This window comes from Eptesicus fuscus, chromosome 9 (genome assembly GCF_027574615.1).
Source record: "Eptesicus fuscus isolate TK198812 chromosome 9, DD_ASM_mEF_20220401, whole genome shotgun sequence".
NCBI lineage: Eukaryota > Metazoa > Chordata > Mammalia > Chiroptera > Vespertilionidae > Eptesicus > Eptesicus fuscus.
In genome coordinates, this window is record NC_072481.1 from 14,590,205 (window position 1) to 14,611,988 (window position 21,784).

At 49.9% G+C, this 21,784-nt stretch overlaps 1 protein-coding gene across 4 annotated transcripts in view; it reads left to right on the forward strand.

Moving 5' to 3' along the window:
* The window catches only part of NIPAL3 (NIPA like domain containing 3), a 39,736-nt gene that overhangs the window by 2,015 nt on the left and 15,937 nt on the right, over positions 1-21,784 (forward strand). For 3 of the 4 annotated variants that reach the window (XM_054721005.1, XM_054721006.1, XM_054721004.1), the window contains exons 2-7: positions 2,971-3,309; positions 11,463-11,531; positions 12,131-12,302; positions 15,132-15,191; positions 16,650-16,795; positions 19,984-20,080. In XM_054721005.1, coding sequence (XP_054576980.1) covers positions 3,217-3,309; positions 11,463-11,531; positions 12,131-12,302; positions 15,132-15,191; positions 16,650-16,795; positions 19,984-20,080 — 637 coding nt within the window. In that variant the 5' untranslated portion in view covers positions 2,971-3,216. The remainder of the gene's footprint in view (positions 1-2,970; positions 3,310-11,462; positions 11,532-12,130; positions 12,303-15,131; positions 15,192-16,649; positions 16,796-19,983; positions 20,081-21,784) is intronic. The other variant, XM_054721007.1, reaches the window with a different exon arrangement.

A 21,784-nucleotide genomic window follows, 5' to 3' on the forward strand; every position in this document is an offset into this window, starting at 1 on the left:
CTGGCAATAGCAGGTGGAGTTAGCAGGTGGAATAGGGGGAAGCATTCTTGATCCATGCTGCCTGCTGGAAGTTGTAGTTCCCAGCTCAATGGGAGGGGACTGGGGGAGTGTAACCCTTGAGTGAGCCAAAGCCCAGGAAGGGAAAAGGGCTTGGTATCTAACTGGCGCTCATCAGCAAGAAGCTGAATGGTCAGGTGGGAAAGGCGTGTTTTATCTTTTTTTTTTTTTTTTCCAGACAGAGCCAAATTATAATACAGGCCCTCCTCTTAGCAGCTATGAGCTCTAGTTCTCTTATCTATAAAGCCTGTTCTGTGGGTTGGTGAAATAATTAATTGAGATAAGGCAGATGGGGGTGGAGCGGAAGCAAGCATCTAGTGAATTATCTTTCCTTTCGTGAGCCGGAGCCCTGTGCTCACCAGTGACTGTGTGAGGGCCTCAAAATTAGGAGATGGCGGGCCACACAGAATTGGTCACTTGCCTCTTGGGCGTACGTTAGTCCTGGGAAAGTGCTCTGAAGTCAGGAGAAGAGAGTCATTAGGCAAATGATGTATGTCTCAGAAGGAAGGACAACTGGCAAAGTGTTCTTCCAGGGCCTTTAGTCCAAACTCCTACCAGCTGAGAGAGAGCCTGTTTTGGCAGACAGTGCCTCTGAGGCCTTGGGGTTCCTGGAGCAGAGAGGGAAGCTGCTTTTTGGAAGCAAATGAAATGACAGCAAACAAGAGCAGAATCAAACCCACCTGGGCAAACCAGCTGGTCTAGAGGAGGTTAACAGGCCTGGATTCCCATCACCCCGCTGGCATGTCCCCAAGGCCCGTTTGCTTTCTCGGATATCCTGTGGGTGGGGCCGGGTGTGTCTGTTGGATCTCTGGAGTGGCGGTTGAGTACCACCCTTGAAGGGGAAGCAGGTGCTTCACAGGCCTGGCTCTTGAGCCAGTCAGTAGGTCTGTCTGGAGGTCACTGTGCCAGGTTCTGGATTACAGCTGGGAAGGGAGCAACTGAAAGGGGATTCAGCAAACATCTTCCCCGAGCGTGAGCTCCAGGGCCCCTTCAGCTCCAGGGTGAAGGCCTCGAAGGGTCTTGCAGAGGTCGAGAGAGCCCTGGGCCAGTCTTTCCTCCTAAGGCTGTTGTGCTAAAAATTAAAGCAGGGATACATCAATGTAATGCAATAATGCTTTTCACACACACACACACACACACACACACACACACACATTAAAGCCAAGTGTTGAATAATTCTGAATTCACAAGGTTACAGACACTCATAGGGCTTTACAGTCTGGGAGGTCTGGTTTTGGAACGTCAGTTATAAAGTTGTCTGATGAGTGTAATATATGGATACAGAAGTATAACCCCATCTGAAGGCCATTTGATAAAGTGACACGCGGGCCAAATGGTCTTCAAGGCTGCCCCTGTGGTAAGTCCTGCATCTGGTGTCTCCTTGATGCTGGACACCGCGTTAGCCCTATGACATGTGACTGTGCTATCCACACCAGGAACCAGCATCCCTGGGTCTAGGGCTAGATAACAGAGGAAAGTGGGAGCTACAGGAAAGACAAGAGGCAGCCTTCTGAAGCCTGGAGTCTTGGCAGAGACTGAGTCTGTTTGGCACATAGTAGGCCCTCAATAACTACCTGCTGCATGAATGCATGGAATGAAGAAAGGACTATTCATGGGTAAATTAAACAATTAATATGAATAAAATGAAGGGGGGTGGGAGTGGCCAGGGAGAGGTCAATGGGGGGAAAAAGGAGACATATGTAATGCTTCAAACAATAAAGAATTTCAATTAAAAAATATATGTAACATAATTTAATCATTTCCATTAACGATTTTTTCATGCCAATCCTGTTGATTTCCCCCCTTTAAAAAAATCACTATTTTCTGACTAAATTATACTTTGAAATAATTAAAAGAAAATTTTAAAGTTAAAACAAAAAAGAATAAAATGAATACTAATAACAGCTGACATTCATTGACCATTCACTCTGCATCCATATTACATGCATGATTTCAGCAAATTCTAACCACAACCCTGTGGTAAGGATGTTATTATCCATATTTTACAGCAGAGGAAACTGGCTGAAAAGTTAAACTACTTGCCCAAGGTAAAACCAGTAGCACATGGCAGATCAAAAGCAATTTAAAATATTTGTATATTAAAATAAACATAGACTTTACAGTAGAATCCAAATCTGTATTATTATTTTTTTAAATATAAGAGAATCTCAAAGAAACCCTTAACATTTGGGGGGGGGGGGGGGGGGCGGTGTCAGGCCATGACTCCTGCAACACGAGGGCATACTTTTTCTTTTCTATTTGGTAGAAAAGTTCAAGACCCACTGGAAATATCAGTCCAGTGATGTTAACAGGAATTACCATCATTGATGGTTTTACTTGAAGTCACATTATTACCCCCACTTTACAGATGAGACAACTGAGTCTCCCAGAGGTAAAGTGATCTGGTTGCACAGACCTTCCACCTCCAGTCCTGTGTTACCTCTCTGACCCTAGGTAGCAGCCCAGTTCTTCCCTTTTCCATGGAGATAACTTTTCTCATTCTTTCTCTCCTAAGTCAGAACCCTGATGGTTCCTTTTGTGACAGTGGGATTTTCTTTTTGATATATATATATATATGTATTTATTTTTTTTTTTTTGAGGCCTGGAGAAGTAGACGCAGGCAATATTCTACTAGAGGATTCTATGGAAAAAGTAGGACTTAAATTAGGATGGGAGGAAGGAAGCAGAGTGGGAGAGGAAAAGGGAGTGTTAAGGGCCAAGGAAAATGATTTTGAGATAGATGAGCCATATCTTTATTAAGGGGACCAAAGGCATGATATAATTTTTTTAATGACCTCACTTCTCATGGCAGTTTGTTCTTTATCCTAGTGGTATTCTCAGGTAACAAAGCTGGGCTCAATGTCTCATTGTACATGCATTTTTAACGTTCCTCCCCCGATTCCCAACCCCCAGAGCACCGCCGGAATCAGGAAACGCATCCCTGGTTGTCCGCTTGCAGGAATTTGCACTTCTCTGAGTGAAGATGAGGAAGAGGCTATGAATCAGCCAAAAGGGCCTTGGAGTACGGCTTTGGCGTGAGACAGAGATGGCTGGTGGAAGGGGGTGAACACCACCAGGGAAGATGGCTCACCGCTTCGGTCCGGCTTAGTGCAGCCCCAGCTTCTGAGCCAGGCCCGCGGGGATGTGCGCTTAGACACCATGGACCGAGCCCACAGCGCAGCCCTGCAGCTGCAGCAGCTCCCGCCCACGAGCAGCGCCGACCCCGGGAGCCAGGGCTCCTTCTCCTACAAGGCAAGAGCTTTTGTTTTTCTGTTTTGGAGTTGTGTGTTTCTCTAACAAAGTAACACGGCACAGCATCCATTGGCTAGCGGAGATGTCTAGGCTCTGCATGCCTATCGCTGGCAGATACAGGCAGGCCCTCCGCACACGTGGAAGCATGTATAATCAACAGAAAAGAAGTGCTCATTCAAATACAAAACAATACGGAGGTAAAGAAATATTTTTAAAGGGATGCAGTCACACTTAGAATATTTACTTCTTTAAAGTAATCATCTATCCCATTACTCATAGACAACCTTGGTTCATACATCAGCATTACTTGCTTCCTGTCTTTTTTCCGAATTACAAACCTGGGATCCGATTGTGCAGGAAGTTGTGTATCTTGGTTGTTTCCGTTAACCTTGTTTGTGGAGTGTTTCCCCCATGCCACTGATTGGTGATGGAAAGCATGCTGTTGGAACGATTGCCCCATAATCTGTTGAGCTTCTATATCAAAACTCGCTGGACAGCCCAGCCAGCGTGGCTCAGTGGTTGAGCATCGACCTATAAACCAGGAGGTCACAATTCGATTTCCTGGTCAGGGCACACGCCTGGGTTGTGGGCTCGATCCCCAGTATGGGGCATGCAGGAGGCAGCCGATCAATGGTTCTCTCTTATTGATGTTTCTTTTTTTATATTTCTTTATTGATTTCAGAGAGGAAGGGAGAGGGAGAGAGAGATAGAAACATCAATGATGAGAGAGAATCATTGATTGGCTGCCTCCTGCACACACCCCCACTGGGGGTCGAGCCCGCAACCCTGGCATATGCCCTTGGCCGGAATTGAACCTGGGACCCTTCAGTCCACAGGCCAACGCTCTATCCACTGAGCCAAACGGGTTAGGGCTCTCTTATTGATGTTTCTATCTCTCTCTCCCTCTCCCTTTCTCTCTGAAATCAAGTTAAGAACAAGCAGTTTGCCTTGAGTTGCAGCCCTGCCCTCTGCCCTGCCCAACAGGGAATGGATTCTGGTTGTTGGTGGACCAACAGGCTGAGCTACCCAGGAGGCAGCATGGCAGTCAGTCCTTGACATTGGAGGCTGTGCCTCAGCCCAGAAGAGTTGGGCCTCAGTTTCTTCCATTTAGCAAATAGGAGTTTCCACTGAGCATATATAGGGCGTCCCCCAAAAAATGTATACACACTTTGTCTGTAGATTCTGTTACATTTTGAGAATAAAATGTATTTTAATAAACACTGCCTTTATAATTATTCAAAGTGTGTATACAGTTATGGGACACCCTGTATATCCAGGCCTGCACTGGGCGGGGTGGGAGCTGTGTGCATTATTGAGCTATCGCTTCCCTGTAGGAGCTTACCATCTACCAGGGAGGTAGAGGAAGCTGTTTCCATGGGTACCTACCCTTCAGGACAGAATTTTGTGCAAAAATGGAGATATAACAGGGTGTTTTGAGCGTGGTCTTTAGAATCAGAGATACCGGGCTTCAAATCTCAGCTCTGTCACTTCCTAGCATTGTAACTCGGGGAAAGCCAGGTAACTCCGCTGCAGGCCAGTCTTAGATCTGTCCTATAGGGCGGGTACGAGGATGACCTGACCTTGCAGAGGAAATGGAATCTACCTGCACCATCCCATTTCTGATCTGTTGAGTATTTACTATATGACAGGGATTGTGCTAATCTTCACAAAACCCCCATCAGGAAAAAAGGGGACATATGTAATACTTTCAACAATAAAGGATTATTTTTTTTTTAAAGAAAGAGAAATATCCTTGGGTGAGGATTTTAAAAACAAACAAATGCATAAGGTGGCTACTACTATAATCCCATTTTACATCTGAGGAAACTGGTACAGAGAGGTTCATTAACTTGCCCAAGGCCACACAGTCAGTAGGTGTAGTAACGCTGGGGTTCGAATGGAGTCTGCGCACGGCCAAGGCCCTTGGCTCTATGCACCACTCCCTGCTGCCTGCAGTGTGCCAGCACTCTGGGAAGCGCCTTCTGTCCCTGGCACTGGTTATTGTCAAAAATGGCAATGCCTCACCTGCTGGAGAAGGTAAGCGACAGGAGTTGGCCTGAAACCAGGTTACACATGTAGCAGAGCCTGGTTAGCCAGACTGCTGCCATATCTCTTGTATTTGACTGTGAGTAACCCGCAGAGCAAGCCAGAATGCTTCTACTTCACTGTTAGCAGTTTAAGCCCAAGGGATTGTGGGAATTGAGATTAAACCAGTGATGAGTGGTCTTGTCACCGCGGGGTCTATATAAAGGCTGTTGTCGGCAGATGTAAAACAGTCCCTGGAGCAGGAGATTGGAACTGAGGTTTCTCCTGGATACCAATAGCCAAGCACAGTTTCCTGCCTCGGTGACCTCTGGCTGCTTTTCCCGGAACAGCTTGTTTCCTTTCAGAGTTGTAGCTGGTAAAAGGTCAATTCTTGGATCAGAGAATATCAGAGCCAGAAGGATCCTTACTGTTGCTAATCCTATCTAATAAAAGGGTAATATGCAAATTAATCATCACTCCATCACAAAGATGGCGGCGCCTGGTCCTCTCAGCCCCCCGGAGTCCCCCAGTCCTGGGGCGGGGGCGGCCTCTGAGAGTGGGCAGCGTGAGCGGCCTGGCAGAATGCTTGCTTCGTCGCCATGGTGACAAGGCAAGCATTCTGTGCCCAACAGTGGATGGGCCTCTGGCCAGGCCGGGGCACGGATGGGCCTCTGGGCCACGGAGAGCCTTTGGGCAGTGGGCACGGAGCGGCCAGGCCCCACAGAGAGCTACTGGTGCACGGATTCGTGCACAGGGCTACTAGTAGTAATGATAATAATGAAAATGAAAATTGTAAAGTTAATAGTAACACCTAGAATTGTTTTCGTATTTATTACGTGTCGTGTAATGTTTCAGCACGTGCCTTATCCTTTATAATAAAAGGGTAATATGCAAATCAACCGAATGGCAGAACGACCGGTCGCTATGGCACGCACTGACCACCAGGGGGAAGACTCTCAACACAGGAGCTGCCCCCTGGTGGTCAGTGCACTCCCACAGAGGGAGCGACGCTCAGCCACAAGCCCGGCTGACAGCAGGCCAGCACAGCGGAGGCGGCGGGAGCCTCTCCTGCCTCCTTGACAGCCCTAAGGATGTCCAACTGCAGCTTAGGCCCACTTGGCCTAAGCCATCACTCAGACATCCCCCAAGGGCTCCCAGACTGCTAAAGGGCACAGGCCAGGTTATGCACAAATGTTGTGCACCGGGCCTCTAGTTTCATATAACATGACAACCCTATGGAGTGCTATGCTCAGCTCCATTTTTCAGAGGGGAAGCCGAGGCACCGAGAGTTCAGGTAACTCCCCTGAAGTCACACAGCGTCAGTGGCAGAGGCAGGACCCCAGCCCAGGTTGGTAGTATTCCAAGTTCAAAGTCCACACAAGGAAGCGGAAGCAAAGGGAGAAGTGGCTTTTGGTTTGCTGCCCTCCCCACCCCCTTGATATTTGGGTCTGTTGAAGCCATGGCTCGAAGCAGCCGTGTCTGAAACCCAGCTGCCTGCCCGTAGTTTTGCCCTCACCCCACTTCTCTCGCCAATAACATGCCCCATTCAGAGGCTGCACATTGAATACCGTGACCGAAAGTCTTGGTTTGTGCCTCGTGTCCGTGTGGATTAATAAAGGCCCCTGTCGTTCTCAAAGTATCCCGGTTTGGACCAGCTATGTCCTAAATAGGAGGTTCCTGATAGTTGGGAGGCCTCACTCCTTCCTCACCTGTAATCCATTGGGGACCAAAGTGTTAGGAGACCTGTGTTCAGGCTGGTCCTGCCACTTGCTCACTCTGTGACTTTGGCTGAGTCTTGGGCCTTCTTAGGTAACTGAGATTTCCCCCCACCCACCCAGGTATTTGCCTTTAAAATGAGGGCGGCCCTCCTCCCCTCCACCCCTCCCTTCCACTTCAGTTGAGAGCCAACTAGGCGTTGCCTCAGAAGAATCCTCTCCATCAGGTATTGTGGCTGAAGGACTCCAGAGGTCACAGGTGAAGGCGGTGACCTGAGGCTGCCACCAGACCTGCCTGGCAGCGGGAACGCATCTTAAGTGACAGAGCCACTGAGTCCAGGGTCAGATCCCTGTGTCCACTTATGAGCACGTTTTTGTTGTTGTTAATCCTCACCCGAGGATATTTTTCCCTTGATTTTCAGAGAGAGTGGGAGAAACACATCCATTTGTTGCCTCCTACATGCACCCCGACCAGGGCCAGGGATCGAGCCTGCAACCTAGGGACCTGCCTTTGACCGGAATCGAACCCGGGACCGCTCTATCCACTGAGGCAAACCAGTGAGGGCTACTTAGGAACGCTTTAAAGGACTTCCATGGCCACACCTGGAGTGTCCCTCAGCAAAGAGAGGAGCAGTGTGGATTGGGAACGTTCCCACTGGTGCCCAGGCGTGGGGCTGCCGAGGAAGGCACCGCCTCCAGCCAGCAGACCTGGGCACCCCCACTTCACCGTTTTTCAAGCTCTGAGACTCGGAGGAGGAGCTTAATGTCAGGAGTCCTGCTGGTTGTTGCCTCCCCTCTGAATTGCCCTTGGCCAGACACTGGAGGGCGGCTAATGGGTGTGCGTTCAAACTGTTAACCCCTGGGCCCAAGGCCACCTCTTTGCGTGACTTTAAATTCTCATAAAATTGCACCAGTCACCACTTCACAAGGGTTTGGGGCATAATTAGTGTGGATGAAGCCCTTTGAACCGCTTGGATGACAGGGCATTTAGGTACGTTGCGCTGTTACTAACATGCCTGCAACCGGTTATTATTCGTGGAGATTAATATGCTTACAGACACGGCTTTTTAAAGAAACCTCAGCTGCCGTGTCATTAGCGGGAAGGTGGCACTTACAAGGCGGGGTTATTTTCTTCCTAATTTATTTTGAAGCCTCGGTCTGGAGGGGTCATTATCCCCAGGAAACCGGAAGTCAGATCTTCCGCTACAAACCCTCCGTCCTCACCTTGAGCACGTTAGTTTACGTCCCTGAGCCTTCCTGTGCTCATCGGTAAACTCCTTTCCACTTACTGTGCTGAACACAGGACTCCTGTAGAACCCACGTCAGAGGGCTGTTTGTGGCCCAGAGGAGGGGGTGCCTAGACAGGCCTAGCGCCATGCCCAGATGTGTAAATGCTCCATAGACCTCCGCCTTTATGATCATAGTCACCCTTTAGCCATGTTTTTGCCGCTTCGATTGGTTTACCCTCGGGAGGTTCACAGTTTGCATTTCTAGGTTTCGCCCCCTCCCCGCTCCCTGCAATCGTTTTGGCTTGTCTGTGTGGCCAGGCAGCAGCCCCCCTCGTCTCTTCCCTTCCACTCGGCGAGTTGTCAACACCACGTGCTCAGGCTGCCTGGCGCTCCGAGGCATCAGCGCGGACAGCGTGGTCTCTCTGGGTAGAGTGATAGAGCAGCTACCGGTTACAGGGTGAATGAACCAGATGAAACTGCCGCTTTGGCAGGTCAAAGGCAGTTGAATATTGGCAGTTTCATATGGTTCACCCTAATGCTAAGGGCTTTCTTCAGTTTATCTGAGGAAGTTCATGCACCAACCCCGCGGGGCACCGTTATTCCCCAGGGAGAAGGGCACCCAGGCTGAAGCAAGCCAGTCTCACCTGGCCACCTGACCCCGGCAGCGTCCTCTGAACAGCCCTCGCTCGGGTCTCTGGTTTTTGCCCAAGTCCCGGAGGCTGTGTCCAGCTCTCCTTCGTCCCCCATAAAGGTGACCAAGCAGCTCCGAGGTGCTGGAGCTGGAACCAGAGTCCTTTCGTCTCCTCTCTGACCAAGGCAGTTCCTGTAGAATCTGCTAGTTAGCCCTTTTTAACAATTCCTCCTCCTCATTAGCACCGGTAAGCCAAATTACTGGGCGGATCACATGCTTGGCCACCAGGTGTTTATTTGACCCCCAGGAGGTTGAGGTCTTTGCTTTGTATCTTTAAGAGCCACACTTAACGAAGGGCTTCCTTTGAGGTCCTCAAACTGGACCTTCCAAAGAAGCACTGTGTTATTTCCTCAGAGAGGAAGGGAGAGGGAGAGAGAGAGAGAGAAACATCAGTGATGAGAGGATCATTGATTGGCTGCCTCCTGCACGCCCCCTACTGGGGATCAAGCCCGCAACCCAGGCATGTGCCCTTGGCCAGAATTGAACCTGGGACCCTTCAGTCCACAGGCCGACGCTCTATCCACTGAGCCAAACCGGCTAGGGCTCCTCACACATTCTTTTAGTTGGTTACTGGCATCGGGGTTCTTGGATTCCTCAAGATGGAAATAGAGAGGAGACTCCAGAGAAATTTCCAGACAGATTTTATTAAGCATTTTCCTGAGCACAAGGCAGGCAGCACAGAGGAAAGGCAGGCCCTCTGAGCTGGCTCGGGGCTGGCTCTGCTTGGCTTTTTAAAAGCTGGGGACAAAGCAGGCTTGCACGAAGACATGGGCTTTTAGAAAAGGGGGGCTTGTGGATTTTCCACGGCAGGATAGGAGAAGCAAGCGGTCAGAAGGGAGATAAAATTTTGCATGTTTTAAAAGCAGGGAGTGGAGAGTGGTGACATTCTCGTGATCATCATATGTTCCTTCTGGCCACCTGGCCTTAACTTGGCTTTCTGGCCACCAGGTACATTTTTCACTGCTGAGCGCAAGTCCCTATACTGTCTCAAGTTGGCATCTAAAACTTAAAACTTTCACCCTGGCTGGCTTGGCTCAGTGGATAGAGCGTCAAGCCTGCAGACTGAAGAGTCCCAGGTTCGATTCTGGTCAAGGGCTCAATCCCCAGTAGGGGGCATGCAGGAGGCAGCCAATCAATGATTTCTCTCTCATCATTGATGTTTCTATCTCTCTTCCTCTCCCTTCCTTTCTGAAATCAATAAAAATATATTTAAAATAAATCTATTATAATAATAAAAGCGTATTATGCTAATTAGACCAGACAGCTGAACGACCTTCTGGACATCCTTCCGGACGAAGCCGGGCCTGCGAGAGCCAAGCCCCTGGCACGAATTTTGTGCATTGGGCCTCTAGTAAATAAATAAAACTTAAAACTTTCCATTAGAAACTTAAATATTTGCGAAGGGTGTCATTCCTGGCACATCTATATACTGATTTAAAAAACAGCCTTAGCTGATTTGGCTCAGTGGATAGAGCATTGGCCTGTGGACTGAAGGGTCCCAGGTTCTATTCCAGTCAAGGGCACATGCCCGGGGTGTAGGCTCGATCCCCAGTAGGGAGCATGCAGGAGGCAATTGATCAGTGATTCTCTCTCATCATTGATGTCTCTCTCTCTCTCTCTCTCTCCTTTCCTCTCTAAAATCAATAAAAAATATATTTAAAAAATAAAATAAAAAACAAGCCTGGCTGGTGTGGCTCAGTGGTTGAGCATCGACCCATGCATGAACTGGGAAGTTATGGTTCACTTTCTGGTCAGGACACTTGCCTGGGTTGCAGGCTCGATCCCCAGTAGGGGGCGTGCAGGAGGTGGCCGATGGATGATTCTCATCATTGATGTGTCTATCTCTCTCTTCTTCTCCCTTCCTCTCTCTGAAATCGATAAAAACATATTTTTTAGAAAAACCAAAAAATACCTCTTGTGCACTTAACTGAAGCCTAGGGAATACAAAGACCACTTTACACTGACTGTCGGCCTTCTGAAGGCTCCTCTTTAACAGCTGGAAATTTTATAACATTCCTTTTTCTCCTTGAACGTGTATTTTTCTTCTGTTTTCCCCACAGAATTTTGTCACAAATTTGTGTCTATCTTTTAACACTTAAACGTTTTACGAACACCTATCATACTTCTATACAAGAAAGAATGTAGAGTGTGTAATCAAATTTCATTTTTGAAAAGTCCCTTTGGTATAAAAATCTGGAAGTTTTTTTTAATGGACACAATTGATTAATGCAACATAATGTTTTATAGCAACTATTAAGTAAAAAATAACATCGCTCTAGGAATGAATATTTGAGTGAGAAGAATGGGACTGTTCTTTCAATAATCAAGACAAATATTACTGATTGCTAGAATGGGCGTTTACTCTCAGTTCTGCTCCAAGTTTTGGGTTTTATCTAGAAGTGTTGAGAACCTGTTCAAACAGTTGGGAAATGGGTCCCGGGGCTCCTTAGCTTCGCCCCAACTTATGCCTGTTTCTGTGAACTTCCCTTGCAGGAAAACTTGATCGGCGCCCTTTTGGCAATTTTCGGGCACCTTGTGGTCAGCATTGCACTTAACCTCCAGGTAAGTTTTAGTCACCAGCACTGGCTGGGGCAGAGATACAGCCGATAAGCCAGGGTGTCTGGTGCAGGCCCAGCTGCCTCCACTCTGTGGGACGTTGCCCACTCCGTCCCTAGGATGGACCTGGGACGATACCCTGTGGGTCTTTCCAGAATCTCTTTCCCGAGTTTCTGCCTCAGTTTCTGCGCCCCAAGTTCACATTTCCAGAACAAAGGATACTGGCCTTCCGTGGCCCAAGTACCCGCCCGAGGGAAGGCAGGGTCCGCTGCTACCCACAGGGCTGCCCAGCAGAGCTGCCCACCCTCCTTCAGAAGAGAGTGCAGCTCTCACTCTCTCATCCATCCAGCTGCCTGGACATGGGGACCCTCGGGCATTGCCTCCAGAGGGAAAAGGTCAGCCTGAGGCCAGGCTAAACCGTGGCTCCTGCCCCAGACTGGACGCGCTGTGATGTGTTAGAAACACACTCCCAGGCTTCACCCACTCCTCCTCTGAGGATGAGGCTCGTGCATTGAATTGTTCAGGCTCCCCAGGCAGTTTGGAAACTACTGTCTTTGAATAACAATTTAGCACTTAGATCGCTACTGCTGTACTTACTGTTCTAGAAGTACTGCCACATCCGGCTGGCAGGCACCAAGGACCCCCGGGCCTATTTCAAGACCAAGACATGGTGGCTGGGCCTGTTCCTGATGCTGCTGGGCGAGCTGGGCGTGTTTGCCTCCTACGCCTTCGCTCCTCTCTCCCTGATCGTGCCCCTCAGCGCAGTCTCCGTGATAGGTAAGACCAGCCTCCCCCATCCCTCCCTGGGACTCAATTGCTTGTGTGACCACCAGGATCAATGATACCCGTTAAGCATACCAGCTTTTACTTGGATAAAAACAGCCAGCACTTACAAAGGGCTTCATACACACCGAGCCCTGCCCTCCTTTATGGATATTAATTCTTCTAACCCTCTTGGCAGCCTTTGGAGGGAGATACTGTTATTATCCCCATTTTACAGATGAGGAAACCGAAGCACAGAATGGTGAGGTTACTTCCCCCAAATCATACAGTTCGTGAGGAACAGGGCTGGTATATGCACTAGACTGTCTGGCTCCAGAATCTGTTAAGATTTAGTGCCGGGGTTCTTGTCCCAGCATTAACAAGGGGTGCTGCAATCTGGAGAAAGGAGCTGATGCGTAGATTCAATAAGGAGTCCAAGGATGAAAGATAATTTTGAAAGGCATTGGGGGTCAGAGGAGCTTCCAGCTAAAGGAGCTAAAAGACTACCCCTTGACTCAGGATCCCGTGCTATTTATTAACACAATTTGTCCTAAGGCAAGGTGGAGATAATACACTTCAAAGGGTAGGGGTCAGTTTGGGGAATAGCCTACAGCTGTTCAGGTGTTTGGCCAACAGGAGGCAATAATATGCAGATTTAAGATGCCCTGAGCTGTCTGGCAGCAAACAATAATCCTACTCAGGTTTGGGGGAGATGCTTTTTAGCCTTCCCAGATGATTCAGCCCTGCTGACATGCTGGAATTGGCTTCCGGCAATTTAGAAAGTTTATCAGAATTGCTTTTTTTTTTTAAGTTGTTGACAGTATTATAGATGTCCCCCTAGAACTGCTTTTTATTTCCACTACAGAAGGAAGATACACCTTAACCTATTCATCCTAACACCGTCAAGATAATCTAAGCCCTTATAGAGTACAGACATCATGCATCAATCATGGCATTCCTTCCTGGTGAGCCTCGAGGGGTCCTCAGAATTCTCAGATTCAGGCAGCCACTGCCAATTAGCAGGAGCTGGCAAAGGAGTGGAAACCTGTTTGCTTTCACTGATCCTATAAGACCCTCATTTTCTTGACCAGGGTTGGTACACTGGCCACCCAACACATAGTATCTTTTAAAAATAGAGTTTGAATGCCTTTAGTTGAGACAGGTCGTGGGCCATAGTCCGAAACTTCTCCTATTGTCTTGCGGCTAACCCACTTCCTACATCTGTGTGGCTGCCCAGCCCCTGCCGTTATTTAGATTTGTCCTCTGCCCATGGCTGATCTTGCCAAAGGGCTTTCAGAACTTCATTCACAGTGAGGAGTGTGTGGCTGAGGGATCAGATGCATTAGATATTAGTCTTTGAATTTTAATAAAGATGAGATAATCAAATTCTTCAAAACAAGGGGCTGAATTATAATGATGGGCCTTCAGGTATCAGCCACTGGAAATGAAGAGGTTCTTACAGCTTCTCAAGCCACCCAGTGAGAAATGATTTTAAAAATAACAATAACCACCATTTACAGATACTCAGTACTTATGAGTCACTGTTCCAAGTACTTTAATGATAATTATAGTCCAGTTTTTGAGCATTTGCCATGTGACAGATGATTTACACATATTATCTCATTGATTTGCCCCCAGTACTAGGAGAAGGGGGTATTTTCAGTGGTGTGCTGATAAACCAGCTGAGAGGGAGAGTGAACGAAGAGGAGGAAGAGGTAGGAGGAAGGAGGGAAGGATGGAAGGGACAGAACAGTGGGAGGGAGCCAAGGAAGACCTATGCGTCGTGTTTCTGATTTACACGGTGTAAGCATGCCCACTGCGGCTGTTTTCAAGCTACCCGTGGTTTCCTGAATATTTAGCGACCGCAGCTGGTGCAAGCCGGATCCAGCACCCTCTTTCCTTCACTGCGTTCTAAAACAGTGGGAAATAAACACAGAAGTCAGAAACGGATCAGAAGTTATGCTTTAGTACGAATAAAAGCTCAATTAGAGCATGCAGCTTAGGTGTACAGCCAAACGAACTTACTTCTCATCTCCCAACTAGACTTTGGGCCAGTCTCCCAGAAAACATTTGGGTTTACAGAGCAGAACACTTCTCCAGAATTACAGCCTCACATGGTCTGGGACAGAAAAGGAAGGAAAAGAACAAAACCTCAGTGTATAAATTCTTTTGATATTTGGCCCCACTCAGTTGAGAAATGCAGGCAATGGGGCAAGAGACAGAAGGGCCTGTCTATGGGACTCCCCACCCCCCACATGTGGAAAAACGGCATAGACTAGGGACCTGAGACCCACCCTTTAGGGCAGTCACAGAAGTTGGGGTGCATCTGCAGTGCGGCAGGTCAGGGAGAAACAAGATCCAGGTGGAAACGTCAGGATAGACACTGCAGTACGAGGAGCTGGAGCCCTGGCCTTCCGTGGTCCTGGGTTCGAGGCCAGCCTGCGCCTACCAGCTGCGTGATCTTGAGTGGGTCTTCACCTCTCTTAGCCTCAGTGTCCTCGATTTTCAAATGGGAATAACAGCAGCACCCACCTCACAGGGTGGACATACCAGAAATAACTTCAGTCCGTTGCCTGTCGCCCAGCAAGTACTCAACCCACAGTGCTCCTGGGCGTGTAGGAAATCCTCAGGAAGGCCCCGAGAGGAGCCTCCCTTCCCGAGAGGGGATAACAGGGAAACCAGAAGGGGCTGAGCTCTTGGGAGCATGAGTGGGAGGACAGGAAGTACCGGGCTCCAACGCAGATGAGCCAACCCCAAGGGCATGGGCGAAGGGACTCCTTGAGACTGACTGATGGCACCTCAATTCTCTTTTCCCTGTGCTTCCTGTGTGTTTGTTTGTCCTAGCGAGCGCCATCATAGGAATCATATTCATCAAAGAAAAGTGGAAACCTAAAGACTTCCTGAGTAAGTGCGCTGGTTTGAGCCCCTGTTCTTCATTTTGTGTTTGTGCCTTTCCTCATGATAAAGCCAGCTCTCAGTTTTATAGGCCGTTTGTTCCTGCTCCCCGGTGTGGGTCTATATTCCACTCTCCAGTGGAGGTCTGTCCAGTGGAGGTCTCCAGTGTTCCCCTAAGATACCTACTAAGTGCCACACTCTGTTGCAGGGGCCAGGGATACAGCAGTAGGACAGACAGGGTTCCTGTGGTAATGGAGATTACAGTCGTGTGTGTGTGTGTGTGTGTGTGTGTGTGTGTGTGTGTGTGTGTGTGTGTGTTGGTGGGAGGGCATACAATATACAAGTGAACAACTAAATAAACAAAATAATTCTAAATCTCAGTGAGTGCTTCAGAGAAAATAGAATGCTTCTCGGTAGGCCCTGGGAACATGGGAATACGTTACCTACACTGGTCAGGGTTAGATTCTCTGAAGAGGAGAATTTTCAGCCCAAACCTAAGTGATACTAAGGAGACTACTATGCCAAGTTTGTGAGCAGAGTGTTCCGTGTAGAGGGAACAGCAGGTGCAAAGGCCCTGAGGTAGGAGAAAGCTTGGTGTGTCCAGTATCGCTGAGGCCAGTGATGGAGAGTGATGAGTAAAGTGGGAAGGAGGACATGAGAGCAGGAGACGTGGAGGACTGGATGATGTCCGGCCTTATAAGCTGTGCTAAGGGGTTCAGGAGTGACATGATGGTGGCACCTTAAATGCCCATCACCAGTAGAATGGACACACTGTGTCCTGTTCACACAGTGGGCCGGAGATCGAAGGAAGGACCGCTACACATACAATACAGATGAAGCTCACAGGCACCATCTTGTGTGAGCACAGACACCAGAGAATACACCGTATGAACCCATTTATGTAGAGAACAAACCAGGCACTCTCCGTGCTGGTAGAAGTCAAAGTGTTACCCTGGGGGTGGGGTCCAGTGATTGGGAGGGGGCACAAGTGAGGATGTGAATGTTCCCTTTTGGATCTGGGTGCTGGTTATATGGGTGTGCTCACGTTGTAAGAATTCATTGAGCATTTTTGGGGGTTCATCCTCACAGAGAATGTTTTTTCCATTGACAGAGTGGAAGGAAGTGAGGGGCGAGGGAGAGAGAGAGAGAGAGAAACATCAATGCGGGAGAGATACATCGATTGGTTGCCTCCTGCACGAGCCCTGACCTGGGGCCAGGGATCAAACCTGCGATCCTTCGGTACACAGGTCGATGCTCTGTCCACTGAGCCACACCAGCCAGCCCCATCAAGCACTTTTTTGTACGCATGCTACACCTCATTAAAAAAATAACATAAGATAATCTGTTTTTTAAATGAAGAAAACCCAACAATATGAACTGTACCAGGTCAGCCGTGCTGCCGCAGAGGCACACCCTGGCCGGGGCCTGTGCTGCTGTGAGCCCTTGACAGCCTCCCCTTCCCCGCAGGGCGCTACGTCCTGTCCTTTGTCGGCTGCGGCTTGGCCATTGTGGGCACCTACCTGCTGGTGACATTCGCACCCAACAGCCACGAGAAGATGACGGGCGAGAACATCACCAGGCACCTCGTGAGCTGGCCTTTCCTCTTGTACATGGTAAGAGAAGCCTGGTCCTTCCACCTGAAACATTGGGAGGGGGGGTCGCGCCTTAGAAACCAGAAGCCTGAGTACCCAGCAACAGGGCGTTCGTGTGAATCGTGACGTATTTCACAGCACTGAAGAGGGAACACAGTTCACGGGGAGATGCTTTCTTCACTGAGGTCCTGGGGAATGTCTAAAACTGCGTATGGCGTGTGGTGACTTTATTTTTCAGAGGTATTTGTGGGTATGCACACCTTATAATCTATATATATATAAAAGCCTACGTGACTGCCCTATCGTTCAACCTTCTGACCGTAGCTATGACATGCACTGACCACCAAGGGGGCAGACGCTCAATGCAGGAGCTGCCAAGCTGCGGTGACTTGGCAGCTGTGTTTCTCGGGGGACACACCTGGAACCAGAGAGGAGGGAGCCTGATTCTGGGGTGCGTCACCCGAGAACCACCCTCTTGCAATCTGGGACCCCTTGGGGGATATTGGAGAGCCGGTTTCAGCCCAATCCCTGCAGGCCAGGCTGAGGGACCCCACCGGTGCATGAATCCGTGCACTGGGCCTCTAGTGTATCTATAAAAGACTAGATGCAAAAACAAGTTCCATCAGTAGTTGTCTTGAGGATATAGAACTATGACTGAGTTTCATTTTGTCTTCATCTTTATGTATCACCCAAAATTTCTACAGGGAGCATTTCACACTTTTATGGTAAGAAGAAAAGTTAAAATTTTAACAATTATAACATGTATGTACCTATTTTTGCCCAGTATCACGCAGCTGGTAGAAGCTGATAGAAACACGGTAGACACTGGAAACTTTGTCCCCTGAACGCCCAGCCAGAGCTCAGTCCTCTCTCGGCCCAGTTACGTCCCAAATAAACTAATCAAGGAAGGCATTCAAGGTGTCTGCCAAAGCTGCTGGTGTGTTCCTGCCCCAGGCCTGGCACCGGGTATCATCTCAGGTTCTCTCCACAGCCCTGTAAAGTACGCGTTTTCCTCTCCATTTTCTGGGTGAGAAAACCGGAGCTCAGGGAGGGTAGCTGACTTGCTGAGTCCCATGAGAGCAGAGCTGGACTCAAAGCCAGGCCCGCCTGGCCTCAGGTGCCACCGTCCTTCACTGTGGCTGCCAACGCCAGTGTTGACTGTGCCCCCCTGACGTGGGCAGCCTGGGACCGCTCCGGAGGCCTCAGTATCCCTTTTCCTCAGCTTTCCCACAGGACAGAAGAAAGATTTCCCCAAGATGGGGGCTGTGTCCTCTCCCTGCAGGCCAGCCCCAGCAGTCACCTGCAGGACAGAGCCAAAGACCCACCTGTTGAGGAAAAGGTTTACCCTCAGCACAGGCTCGAATCCATTATGCGCTGTGTGACCTTGGCCAAGTCCCTTAACCGGAAGCCCTGTCTCCTTCTCTGAGCTGGCGGAGTCACTGGCCCTGGGCTGGCTGTTGGGAGAGGCACACGAGGAAACCGCCCAGCCCGTGGCCGATGCTCAGGGACGGCTCAGCTGGTCTTCTTTCCTTGTGACCGAGACAGCGCTGCCAGCTAGGGAGACGCGGCCAAATCAGATCAATCAATATTTCTGAGTCTGTTAGGTGCCAGACACTGTGGATTAAAAAGCAGTAAGTGAGACACGCCCACAGAGCTCCTGGTCTATGCAGAGGCACCCACTCATGCACAGCCATCTCACGAGGGAACGCCACGTGCCGTTCCAGCTTGCATTTAGGCTTCGGGAAGAATGGCCGAAACACTGGCCCCCCTGCAGGCACGCACAATGGCTGGGAATGCTAACTCGCTCTCCATCTGCTGGATGGGCTGTTCTGCAGCCATTATAGCTAATTATGACAACTTCATGAAACATGGGAATTGTTGATGGTAACCAAAAGCAGCCCCATACAAAATGGTGCGTTGACTGTGATGACAAGTAGGTAAAATATGTATTCACTGTGGCAAAAACAGGAAGAAACAGGAAAATGAAAACAGCTGTGTTTTGCGGCCTCTCATTATGAGGAATTTTCTAAAATTTTCTCTTCAGAATGCCCATTAATGTTTCTGCATCGGCTTTTATAATAAATAAACTCCGATAGGAGGTTGGGGTAGGCAAATGGAGCCGAGCCGTTGTCGGATTTTTCCGCTTTCGTTTGGCTGGGTGCCGGGCTGGCTTTGCTTCTTGGGGAAGTATTGCCCAATGTCTGAGCCTTTGAGGAGCAGAAAGGACAAGTTGTTGATCCAAGATGGGGGGACTTGTCAAGCTTTAGATTTGCCTTTGTCTAGTAGTAAGAGTCTACTAAATGCCAGACATTGTGGCCTCCTGGCCTCAGGCAGTGTAGCCTAGCGGTATATAGCACATGGGCCCTGGAGCCAGACTGTGAGCTAGACTGTCCAGGTTCAAATCCTGGCTCTGCCATTTACAAGCTTGGGGTTGGGACCGTACCATAATTCTACTTCATAGTCAATTTAATTACTTGAGTATAAATAAAATGGTTAGAATGGTATCTGGCTTACTGATGTGTTCATTAAGTAGACTCTTACTATTAGACAAAGGCAAATCTAAAGCTTGACAAGTCCCCCCATCTTGGATCAACAACTTGTCCTTTCTGCTCCTCAAAGGCTCAGACATTGGGCAATACTTCCCCAAGAAGCAAAGCCAGCCCGGCACCCAGCCAAACGAAAGCGGAAAAATCCGACAATGGCTCGGCTCCATTTGCCTACCCCAACCTCCTATCAGAGTTTATTTACTATAAAATGACTGGCATTTAATAGACCTTTACTATTAGACAAAGGCAAATCTACACCTGAGAGCTCTTCTCTGTGAGCAAGCATCTCCCGCTTTGACCCGACCCCCAGTTTAGTGGGGTTACCCATGTAGCAGCAAAGTGGGCAGAGACCACCTTAGCCTAATGACTCTTGCCCATCCAAGACAGGGAGGCTGTGGGGCCAGCCCCTCCCCCTCCAAGCTCAGCCATGAAGCAAACTCCTCAGTATTGTCCAGGGATTCGAGAGATCCACTCAGCGTTCCCGCCTTCCCCGCAGGATCCTGTCAGCAGTTCGGGGGATGCTGGGTGTTCCAATGCCCTTTCGACTCTGAGGGTCTGTGACTCCTGAAGTCAGCAGCATAACCCCCAGCCCAGCCCACCAGGGCCTCCTGGCCTTGCCTGTCCCCGCGGCCCCCGCTGACCCCCTCTTGCTGCTTCCCGTAGCTGGTGGAGATCATTCTGTTCTGCTTGCTGCTGTACTTCTACAAGGAGAAGAATGTCACCAACATCGTCGTGATTCTTCTCTTGGTGGCATTGCTCGGTAAGTGGGGGTCCGGGCAGAGTTTTGCCATCCCCGAGGAGCACCAGGAGGTCCCTGCTGGCTGGAGGCAGTTCCCGTGTGTGGTTCCGTCACATTGCTGGCTGCGTTCCGCGTTCTTGTTCAGATGCGGGGGCTCCTAAGTGCCGGGATGGTGCTGGGAACTGGCTACAGTGCCGCACAGGACAGACCAACCCTGGGTGCCTCCATCCTGAGGAGGAAATGGCAGTCAACAAGGGGACAAATCATTTGGGGGTGACAGCTGCATGTTATAGGAGAAATGTGTGGATGGTCTTTCTCTGTTGCCAGTGGGAGTGGGGTTCTGGGGGTACCGCTGGAATGAGCATTTCTGGAGTCCCCCCCCCCCCCCCCCCCCCCCGGGAGGATGAGATGTGGCAGAGAGCTTTGTCTGCGTGGAATTGCATCCCTCGGTTTCTAAAGCCCCACTTCCCTTCATCCGGTCCTGGACGCTGTGCAGCTGGGGTTCAGCTGAGCTGGACGCAGAGCCAGAGTCCAGAGCTTCCCTTCGGAGCTGGGTCCAGTTCAGCATCAGGCTGGTTGCCGTCCATCAGTCCCGTTGTGTGGGCTCCACGTGGCTGTGACCTTGTGGGCGAATGCAGGAGCGGGAGACCCCCGCAGCCCGGGAGTCAAGTGCACAAGAGTGCAAACTCCTTTGTTTAGGAGCTTAAGTATCTCAGATCTTCCCACACTTGTGGCCACGCCTCCTCTGGCCAGTGACCTGTTCCCGGGTGTGACTGACAGACCAGCCCCTTCCCTATCTCACCCAGACTTTCCTGGGCACGCGTCCGTTCTCGCCCTGTCCAGGCCCTTCTCCCCGTGGTCTGCGGGGAATGGGCCTGGGGAGTGTTCACCTGCAGCTTCTGGCGACGCTGCACAAGTGAGGGCCTACAGTGTTTGGCCTCCCTTTGCCCCTTTCCTGTTAATTAAGAACGGGGTTCATTACAACCGTGTCAGAAGAAACGCGTTGGGAGGTTACTGCAGAGAGGTCAGAGGTGGGGCAGGTTTCAGCCATTGAGTCCTGAAGGGTCCGCGTGCAACCACTCAGAGCTTAGGAAGTACTTCTGGGTTCAAAGGCAAGACCTGATGTTGCTCTTTTTTCCCTTTCCTTTAGAGCCGTGGTCGGCAAACCGCGGCTCGCGAGCCACATGCGGCTCTTTGGCCCCTTGAGTGTGGCTCTTCCACAAAACACCACGGCCTGGGGGAGTCTATTTTGAAAAAGTGGCATTAGAAGAAGTTCAAGTTTAAAAAACTTGGCTCTCAAAAGAAATGTCAGTCGTTGTACTGTTGATGTTTGGCTCTGTTGACTGATGAGTTTGCTGACCGCTGCTTCAGAGGGCCGGGTGCCATGGGGGAAGCGGTTCCTACGTCAGCTTGGGGCAAGGCGCTAACCCGCATAGTGTTTGGCTACTAACCGGAGCTTTGATAAATGCCTGTGCTTCCTGGGGAAGGAGGAGGGGGTGGGGAAACCCTGCTGCTCCTCCCCGTCACTCTCCCTGTGGAAGCCGCACTGTCCTCTGACCATGGGCACAGAGAACACCCAGATCTGGGGAGGGGGAGGGGTGCGACTCAGTGAGACAAGCGCAAGTGCCCGTACGCGTTGTTTCGCTTCTGCCTTTCCCGTGGCGGCCCCCGCTCCAGGGACACACACAGAGGTGCCTCCGCAAGACAGGGTTGGCTGATTCGATT